The sequence below is a fragment of the Acanthopagrus latus genome, chromosome 5 (assembly GCF_904848185.1).
Source record: "Acanthopagrus latus isolate v.2019 chromosome 5, fAcaLat1.1, whole genome shotgun sequence".
NCBI classification, from domain to species: domain Eukaryota; kingdom Metazoa; phylum Chordata; class Actinopteri; order Spariformes; family Sparidae; genus Acanthopagrus; species Acanthopagrus latus.
Window position 1 is genome coordinate 31,008,331 of NC_051043.1, and position 10,608 is coordinate 31,018,938.

Consider the following 10,608-nt stretch of genomic DNA (forward strand, 5'->3'; position numbering starts at 1 on the left):
CAAACAGGAAGTCTCAATCAGGATGTCCTGACCTCACACACACACACACACACACACACACACACACACACACACACACACACACACACACACACACACACACACACACACACAGCAGCTAATCATTATAATACATTTTATTTAAAGGCGCCTCTCTGGGCACTCAAGAAACACCATACAATACATAAATAAAAAGAACAGTAAGAAACATATATATATATATATATATATATATATAATAAAAAATTAAAAAAGATAAACGGGGTACAGCAGCTACTGTAAATGTCCCTGTTTAGCCTCAGTCCCCCTCCTCACCCCTCCCTCCCCAGTCCAACATCCACCCACCCGTCTCTCTCTCTCTCTCTTTAATATTGGATGCAGAACTTTAAATACACAGACACAAACCTGTCTGTCTGTCAGAGAGACAGACAGACACTCTGCTTGTCTGTCTCGCTCTCATGTTAGAAACTATTCTGGACTGTATTTGATGATGGAAGCTGAGGCAGCAAAAAGCTGCTGCTATGTGTCTGAGAGAGAGTGTGTGTGTGTGTGTGTGGCTGTGTGTCTATGAGAGAGAGAGTGTGTGTTTGTGTGTGTGAGAGAGTGTGTGTGTGTGTGTGTGTCTCAGCCTGGCAAACAGTCGCAGTATGCACGCTATGTACTCGGCATGCCAACTCAGCCTCAGCACTGCAATGCAGCGCTGTGCATTTGGCCAAGTCATGCCACACACACACACACACACACACACACACACACACACACACACACACACACACACACAAATCAGACCGTGTGTGTGTGTGTGTGTGTGTGTGTGTGTGATGTATATGTGTCTGTTTAATATTCAACCTTGCTCTCTCTCTCTCTCTCTCTCTCTCTCTCTCGTCCTCTGCAGGGCAGTTAGCCGCATTAGCTCCCTCGCTGTCCTCAGATGACTCCTCCTCTTCCTCCCTCCTCCCTCCTCCTCCTCCTCCTCCTCGGCTGTCTGCTGTGTCTCTGCCTACCCCCTCCTCCCCCCTCCCCCCCCCCCCCCATGACACACCAGACGATGCGTTGACTGAGCGCAGGAGAAGAAGAAAACCTCTCCCAGCCAGCCGTCCTGCCTGCTGCATGGAGGAGAAGCTGAGGAGGAAGAGGAGCAGAGAGGAGGTGAGGAGCTGTCTGTCTGCCTGTCTGTCTGCCTGTCTGTCTGCCTGTCTGTCTGCCAGTCTCACAGTCCTTCTCTAACTGTATCTGTGCTGTCTGCACTCAGAAACTGTCTGTCTCTTCTTAAAGCAGCTGTCTGTCTCTGTATCTACCTGTCTGTCTGTCTGTCTGTCTGTCTGTCTGTTTACACTGTTGTCTCTCTGCTCAGACTGTCTGTCTCTGAGCTGTCTGTCTCTCTGCTGCAGCTGTACTGTAAACAACAATAATGCTGAACTGAACTGAACTCTGAGACAGACTGGACTTACCTGGACCGACTCTACCGGACCGTACTGGACTGCTTTAGACTGAGCTAGACTCAGCTGTAATGTACTGGACCTCGTGTCTGATTCAGGACTGATCACAAAGTGTCTGATGATGATGTGCAGTGTGTGTGTGTGTGTGTGTGTGTGTGTGTGTGTGTGTGTGTGTGTGTGTCATCACTGTGATGTCACTGTACAGTAGTCACATGTTAGGGACCTCAGTATTGTTAGATAATACAGTCCAACAGTGTGACAGTGAGGTGAACTGGTCCCAGTTCAGACTCTGGTTCTGCTGTCCATGTTATTATCATGACACTGACAGAGAGAGAGTTTATTTATCTGTCCTTAAAGTGAAATACATCAAACATTATAAGTGACTGAGTTATAAGGTTCCTTCTGAATGAAAACACAGGTGTCACTGATGACCTCTGACCTCTGACCTCTGGACTTGGCTGAACTACAACAAATCAGACTTTACTAGACTAAACTGGACTGAATCATAATTATTGTATTTGTTCGGCAAATGGGGAAATTTCTTCATCACGGCAGCCAAATGACACTATACTGTAATAAACAATATAATAGTAAATAATAATAGTAAATAATAATAATAAGGTAAGAAATACTCATAAACATTGTATATACATAAAATGTTACAGAGTGTAAACAGTTTGTTGTTGTTAACAAATAAATAATAACATAAATATGAAAATAGTCCAGTTAGTGCAAAAAAAAAAAAAAAGTTTTTTTATGACATCATGCACATGTGAGGTCCACTGGAGCAGAGCTGGTTCTAGAGTTTACACACACGGACCTGCGGTACCGCTCCTTCACACACACTTGGACCTGCGGTACCGCTCCTTCACACACACTTGGACCTGTGGTACCGCTCCTTCACACACACTTGGACCTGCGGTACCGCTCCTTCACACACACTTGGACCTGTGGTACCGCTCCTTCACACACACACGGACCTGCGGTACCGCTCCTTCACACACACTTGGACCTGTGGTACCGCTCCTTCACACACACTTGGACCTGTGGTACCGCTCCTTCACCAGCAGCGGTGACAGCTTGTCCATCATCCTGCTCTCTCCACCACCTCTTCCGGGTCCAGAGGATCCCAGGATGGACCGGGCCTTCTTGATAAGTTTATCCAGTCGCCTCCTGCCTGCTGCTGAGATGCTGCTGCTCCAGCAGACTGCTCCATAGAATAAAAAAAGTAAGGAGGTCCACATGCAGTCCAAAGAACCTGAGCCTCCTCAGCAGATGGACTCTGCTCTGACCTTTCTTATATGTAGCTGCAGTGTGATCAGCCCAGTCCAGTTTCTTGTTCAGGTGAACTCCCAGGTACTTGTAAGATGTCTCTATCTCAGTGTCTGTTCCCTTTTCTGTGCCTGCAGAAATCCACCACCAGCTCTTTGGTCTTCCCGGTGTTGAGCTGGAGGTGGTTCTGCTGGCACCAGTCCACAAACTCCTGAATAAGTTCTCTGTAAGCTCTGTCGTCCCTGATGAGGCCGACGATAGCAGAGATGTCAGAGAACTTTTGCAGATGGCTGTGAGGTGATTAGTGGGAGAAGGCAGTGTATTGGGTGACCAGGAGAGGGGCCAGGACTGTTCCCTGTGGGCCACCGTACTGCAGACAGCGACACGTAGTCCCGAGTCCTCACATACTGAGGCCGGTTGGTGAGGTAGTCCAGGATCCAGGACGTGAGGTGTTGGTCCACCTGTGAGCTCCATCTTGTCCCCCAGACGTCTGTAGGCTGAATTTTGTTGAAAGCACTGGAGAAATCAAAGAACACGATCCTCACAGTGCTTCCAGGCTTCTACAGGTGAGACACCTGTCCAGGAGGAAGATGATAGCGTCGTCCACGACTCTATCGTACTGTACTGGATCATACTGGTCTGGACTGTACTAGACTCTATCGTACTGTACTGGATCATACTGGACTGAACTAACTTGATTCTAACCACGTTGTGCTGTCTTAGATTTCTGGTGTGAGTTTGGATCAGAGGAACATGTTGTTGTGTCTGGACGTGAGGCCACAGGACGTCATCGTCTGCATAGAAACACACATTATAACATCCACATGGAGAACAGGAGTGTGTATGTGTGACAGGAAGTCATGTGGAACTGATCCGATGTTTTGAACCTGCTCCTGGAACGTTCCTGCTTTCATGAGTAATGACACTGAACTGCCCAGTACATGTTTTTTTTTTCACTGGTCAGGTCATTATGAGATTTGATCATAATTCATCATTTACATTCAAAACAGACCATTTTATTCTGCTGACTGATGAGTTCTGTGCATGAATCTGTTTGGACCTGTTTGTCTTCATCTGGTACTGAAGCAGTTTTAATGTTTATGAATCATTTCTGATTTATTATCACTTGAATTAGATCAGAGACGAAGGAAAATTGAGAAGTGAAGGTGTTTGTTCTGCAGGTAGAAGAGGAGGTGTGAAACTGTCTGTCTGTAAACCCCTCCTCCTCCTCTCCTCCTCTCCTCCTCCTCTCCTCCTCCTCTCCTCCTCCTCCTCCTCCTCTCCTCCTCCTCCTCCTCCTCCTCCTCCCCTTTCCCTCCTCCTCCTCCTCCCCTTTCCCTCCTCCTCCCCTCCTCCTCCTCCTCCTCCCCTTTCCCTCTTCCTCCTCCTCCTCTCCTCCTCCTCCTCCTCCTCCTCCTGATCCCCCCCTTCTCTCCTCCCTCTCCTCCTCCTCTCTCCTCCTCTCCTCAGCCTCCTCCTCCTCTCTCATCCTCTCCACCTCCTCCTCCTCCTCTCTCATCCTCCTCTCCACCTCCTCCTCCTCTCTCCTCCTCCTCTCCACCTCCTCCTCCTCTCTCCTCTCCTCCTCCCTCCTCCTGCTCCTCTGCTCCTCCTCCTCTCCTCCTCCTCCTCCCCTTTCCCTCCTCCTCCTCCTCCTCTCCTCCTCCTCCTCCTCTCCTCCTCCTCCTCCTCTCCTCCTCCTCCTCCTCCTCCCTTTCCCTCCTCCCTCCTCCTCTCCTCCTCCTCCTCCTCCTCTCCTCCTCCTCCTCCTCTGCTCCTCCTCCCCTTTCCCTCCTCCTCCTCCTCCTCTCCTCCTCCTCCCCTCCTCCTCCTCTCCTCCTTCTCTCCTCCTTCTCCTCCTCCTCTCCTCCTCCTCCTCTCCTCCTCCTCCTCCTCCTCTGCTCCTCCTCCTCTCCTCCTCCTCCTCCTCCTCCCCCCCTTTCCCTCCTCCTCCTCCTCCTCTCCTCCTCCTCCCCCCCTTCTCTCCTCCTCCTCCTCCTCCTCCTCTTCACAGCTGTGTCCCGGTGCTGTTCTCACCTCCCTCCTGATGATTTACCGTCTCCTCCTCTGACTCAACACCTCCCCTGTGCCCCCCCGCCCCCGTGACCTCTGACCTCCTGTTTCCGTGACAACACGATGTGTCCTAAGTGTTCTGGAGGTGACCTCTGCAGGATCCCTGACACTTAAACCATCTGATCTGTGGCTGGTCCTCTTCACCTCCTGCTACTCTGACCCCGCACTCACTTCCCGTCCCGTGCTCCTCCTCTGGACCTCCTCTGGCCTCCACCATGTCGGAGGGGCTGCTGCAGGTGGAGATCCCGGACTTCGGCAGCAGCGTGCTGGGCAGCCTGAACGAGCAGCGTCTGCTGGGTCACTACTGCGACGTGTCCATCCTGGTGCAGGGTCAGGCCTTCAAGGCGCACCGCGCCGTCCTTGCCGCCTCCTCGCTCTACTTCAGAGACCTGTTCAGCTCCGCGGCTGACTCCTCCTCATCCTCCTCATCCTCCTCCCCCCAGGCGGTGTTCGAGCTGCCGTCCTCTGTGACGCCAACGTGTTTCCAGCAGATCCTGTCCTTCTGCTACACGGGACGCCTCAGCATGGCTGCCAGCGAGCAGCTGGTGCTCATGTACACTGCCGGCTACCTGCAGATCCAGAACATCGTGGAGCGAGGCATGGAGCTGATGATGATGAAGGCCTCCTCCTCCTCCTCACCTCTCTGCTGTGACTCACAGGTAGGTTCGGGCCACACCCACTGAGCAACAGTGTATACAAATCAGACAGGAAGGTTTAATGAACTCATCGATTCTCATTAACTTTAAGTAAATAGACAAGTTTATATTGATTTGTTTCATTTTAATTAGACTTAAAAGTTATAGTTTTCTTTTTCAGACACTTCAGATGTTTTAAACAAGAGTTTTTTAACTTAAACTTTTGACTTAAAATAATGAGTTGAATGAACTCATTGAATTAAGTTTCTATAGAATCTTGATCAGCAGACTTCCCAGCATGCATTGTGCAGTCCTTCTGATTTAGTTTAAAACCTGTCACTGACTTCGAGTTTTTCTTTGAATCAGTTTCAGCACAGATGAGTCACAGTTGTTTGTTTGACAGCTAGTTTCACACGAACAGACAACAGGTGTGATCAACATCAAACAAAGATCAACAACTGTGTTAGAAAATATATTTATTGAAAAGTCAAACTACAAGAAGCCTGAGGACAAAAAAACACAAGAAAAAAGTCAGCTACAACTCACAGGATGCATTTCACCAACAAACAGCCAATCACAGAGCTCCACATTAACACTAAGCCGAAGATAAAGTTTGTTCAGAGAACTGTTTTTGTTATTAATAATGGTAAGTTCACTTCTGGGATAAACAAACACCAGGTCACAAACAAACACCAGGTCACAAACAAACACCAGGTCACAAACAAATCTGATGAACAGCGTTAAACAAGTTCATGAAGAAGAAAAGGCTCAGTGATCAGCTGAGAGCTGAACTTTAGCAGCATCTCATGGTCATCGGAGGAACTGCAGCTCAACGCACTTTAAATCAGAGGCTGCTGAACTGTATTTCTTCTGATGATTAACCATCAACACTCTCTTTCTAACTTTATTTAAACACTCAAATGTTTACAGACGACCTCAGCAGACGAGCTCGGGGGCTTTGAGGCTTCAATGGTGCAGCAGCAGCAGCACAGCGCCCCCCAGCTGCAGGAGGCCAGTCCAGACCAGCCGGCCCTGAGCCCGGAGGAGCTGCTCCTGGCTGTCAGCAGAATCAAACAGGAGAGAGCTGACACTCCTCCTGCGGAGGAGAACGGAGGAGGAGCAGGAGGAGCAGGAGAGGAGGCCAGGTGACATCACATCACACCTGTATGACCAGTGTGAGACTCCAGTCGAGTCATGAGGAACAGATATAATCATATTCACTCTTGAATGTGATAGAATTTGTGTTTTATATGATGAAATAACTCGATGATTTTGCTTGTGATGAATATGTAAAATCTATTTCCAGAAAAGTAGTTTACAGTTACAGTTCCATCGTACCTCCTGATGATTTCTTAATGCTTTAATGAATCATGAAATAAAAATAAAACTTCACACTCAGGCATCTTCCGTCTCGTCCTGGTCTAACTCGTCATCGTTCCATCCTCAGGGTGGACGTGGCCGGGGACCTGCAGTCCTCCAGGAGCAGTGCTCTGTGTTACCTGGGAGCAGGTGGTGGTCTGGTTCCGGGGCTGCAGTCCTACCTGCTGGCAGGCGGGGGACGCTCAAGTCCAGGAGGCTCCAGTCTCCCCACAGACTCCCCTCCCTCTCACCCCCCCACTGAGGAGGAGCTGGAGGAGGATTACTACGGGAACACGGTCCACCCGGGACTGTACCAACACATCTATGGACACCCAGGAAACCCCTACAGTGAGTTCGCATCATGGTACTGTCCACCTGTCTGAGCTCATGAACCACAAATCTACAAGTGACCTCAGAGCTGATCCCTCTGTGGACTCAGAGAGGACGGACAGGCTCAAAAGATTCGAAACATCGATTCAAACACTTTTTGAACAGATTGTTCCTGGTTTGAGTCCAAAAGTTCACCTCAGGGCCCAGGTGGACATGATTGACAATTTGGACCTTAGTACTTCTGTCAGATGTTAATGATGAGTGTTCCTTTGAAACCCGTCTGACTTCATGACACACTTCATCACAGTTACCTGTGAGCAGCCTCTAGTGGCCACCAGAGGAACTGCGGCCTCTAGTGGCCACCAGAGGAACTGCAACCTCACACTGAGCACAGGTTCATTCACCAATTCTGAGTCATCATGTCTCCTGACTCTCTCTCTCTGGTTTCAGTCCCAGAGAAGATGGAGATGCTCTCCCTCCCGCTGGCTAACGAGCGTCGGCCCTGTGTGCTGGTTGGTCGGGACAACATGGCGCTTCCCGCCAGTCTGATCAGTCAGATTGGGTACCGCTGCCACCCGTCGCTCTACACTGAGGGAGACCCAGGAGAGAAGGTGGAGCTTGTGGCAGGTAGGATCACACACACCTGTCCAGGTGACAGGAAGTCACGCTGTCACTGTTAATACAGAGAACATATAGAGAACAATGAGCTTTAAGTCCAATGAGTTGTCATGGCAACAAGATCAATAAACTGTTTGTGTGTGTGTGTGTGTGTGTGTGTGTGTGTGTGTGTGTGTGTGTGTGTGTGTGTGTGTGTGCAGGCTCAGGTGTGTTCATGACTCGAGGTCAGCTAATGAACTGCCACCTGTGTGCTGGAGTCAAACACAAGGTGCTGCTCAGGAGGCTGCTGGCCACGTTCTTCGACAGGTGAGTCTGACAGAGAGCCTGGAGCTGTTAGCCTGTTAGCTTAGCGTGAAGACTGGAGGCCCAGCCCGCCTTTAGACAAACACCTGTGAGAAAAGGTTTATTTATGCTCTGAACATCCTGAAAGCATGTTTTATGTAAAAGAGCTTAAAAGTTAAAAAAGGTTCAAGTCCACATCGACAGAAGCTCCTCTCATGATCTAGCACAGTTGCTCTGTTGTTGTCAGGCGTGTGTGAGCTGACCAATCAGAACAGGGTGTTCAGGAGGCGGGTCTTGACAAAACAGAAGCATCTCAAAAAGAAGAACTGATGTGTGTTTTAACTGTGACTGGATACACCATCATCTTTTTATTAACTGTTAGTTGGAATTTGAATAAATAGGAATCATAATATATTCTAAAAAATGATAAATGATCTGGGGTCACTTTCAACATGATTTAAAAAATGTGACATCATCAGACATTGTGTGACATCATCATGTCGGTGCTTCAGAATGTTTCTTTACATAACCTCACATTGCCTCAGAGGCAGAGAGAGAGGGCGAGCGAGCTGATCTACAGCTGGTATACGTTGTGATTGGGTTGTTGTGGTTTCCATAGAAACACTCTGGCCAATAGCTGTGGGACAGGAATCCGCTCGTCCACCAATGATCCGAGCAGGAAGCCTCTGGACAACCGAGTGTTAAACACCGTGAAACGTAAGACACACACACACACACACACACACACACACACACACACACACACACAGAGTGACTCATACATTTATGTCTTTACTGTATTTTAGGAATATTGAGACATTTTTCTAACTCATCCACCAACTTCTTTTTCCTCCTCCTCCTCCTCTCCTGCTCCTCCTCAGTGTACTGTCAGAACTTTGCTCCTAACTTTAAGGAGAGTGAGATGAACGTCATTGCTGCAGACATGTGCACCAACGCCCGCCGGGTCCGTAAACGTTGGCTCCCGAAGATCCAGTCTCTCCTCCCCGACAGCCTCCCCGCCTCCTCCCACCCACGCAAGGGTAAGAGAGGAGGAGGTGGAGGAGGAGGAGGAGGTCAGGGAGATGCAGCAGTGCAGCCCAGTGGCAGCCCCTTTGAGCTGGACTTGAGACAGCTCAGTGCCTCCTACCTCGGCCTGGAGGCGCCGCTGTATGCCGAGCGACGGGAGCGGGAGGCAGCGGGGGAGCGAGAGAGGGAGAAGGAGGCCCCAACTGCCCTCCTGCCTCACCTGCAGTTTGCCGGGTCTCGTGGGGGAGGAGCAGGGGCGGGGCAGGCAGAGGAGGGGCTGATGGGAGGCGAAGCAGATGGGGGAGGGAGGCTACAGGCTGAACCACCCCCAGACCTCCCCCTCTCCCTGTCCTCCACTTCCTCTTCCTCCTCCTCCTCCTCCTCACACCCCTCCCCCCAGCCTGCAGAGCCCGCCCCTTCTCACAGGGGATTGGCTGAGACAGATGAGAGGGGGGTGGGGCCTCTGGAAGACAGCCAATAAGCTTTCTAATGCATCTGCCTACCTGTATGTAAATAACACAATAGCTACCTGTCCCCACCTGTCTGTCTGACCTACCTGTCTGTCTGCTCCCCTACCTCAATACCTGTCCACCTGTCTACCTCTCTGCCCCTGTCTGTCTGACCTACCTCTGTCTGTCTGTCTGTCTCCTCTACCTGTCTGTCTGCTCGGCTCTGCTGCATGTTAACAGCCTCCTGCAGTCAGCACACAGGCCCATAGCAACAGGACTGAAGATGATGATGATGATGATGATGAAGATCATAATATTCACTCTGATAATGACAATAAAGCTTCTTGATAATCAATCAGCCTGTCTGTGTGGTGTGTTAGCTGCTGCACCCCTCAGGACAGACTGTGTGGTGTGTAGTGACCAGAGCTGCCTGCAGGGGGCGCTGACGCCTGAGTCACTGAACCAGCTGATGGAGCAGAGTCTCCTGGAGCACCTGCAGCTGGATACAGGTGTTTCACCTGCAGGACAGTTTGACACCTCTACAGTTTTTCCTTGTGTCCTCCTGAGAGGTGGTTCAGAAACTGCTGTGTTGAGCTCCTGATGGTGTACAACTGATCCAGGTTCTGTAAAGACTACAGGTCCAGACCTGCCCCCTTACAGACCTGATGACAGACAGGATGTGACACTCTCTCTTTTTCCTCTTGTGCTCCCTCAACATTCACATTAATTACCTTGACTCGTCTCAGCAGTCATCAGATTCTAGTTCAGTTTGTCACAGATGTCAGATCCAGTTCTCCAGACAGAACCTGAAATGTTCAATCTAAAAGTGTATCTGACACTTAAAACCTTCGTCAGTCCTCAGCTAATGTTCCTCATGAGTGTAAGAGGAGGTTCTAGTTTACATTATCAGACGCTTTGGTCCAAAGTGACTTACAGTAATTCATTCACACGCTGATGGAGGCGGCTGCCATGCAAGCTGCCGACCAGCACACCAGGACCAGTCTGGGGTTCAGTATCTTGCCCAAGGACACTTTGACATGCAGACCAGGGGAATCAAACCAGCAACTTTTTAATAACCTTTTTGCTGGTTCTACTCCTGAGCCACAGCCGCCCAGTTCAATAAAG

At 49.9% G+C, this 10,608-nt stretch overlaps 1 protein-coding gene across 1 annotated transcript; it reads left to right on the forward strand.

Moving 5' to 3' along the window:
* Window positions 1-1,015: 1,015 nt before the first annotated feature.
* LOC119019221 (nucleus accumbens-associated protein 2-like) lies at window positions 1,016-9,838 on the forward strand. Its single transcript, XM_037097616.1, has 8 exons — window positions 1,016-1,149; window positions 4,726-5,443; window positions 6,350-6,564; window positions 6,867-7,126; window positions 7,559-7,735; window positions 7,927-8,032; window positions 8,628-8,725; window positions 8,890-9,838. Exons 2-8 carry the CDS (start codon window positions 5,000-5,002, stop codon window positions 9,513-9,515), a joined length of 1,926 nt encoding a protein of 641 aa, XP_036953511.1. The 5' UTR covers window positions 1,016-1,149; window positions 4,726-4,999; the 3' UTR covers window positions 9,516-9,838.
* The last annotated feature ends 770 nt before the right edge of the window (window positions 9,839-10,608 follow it).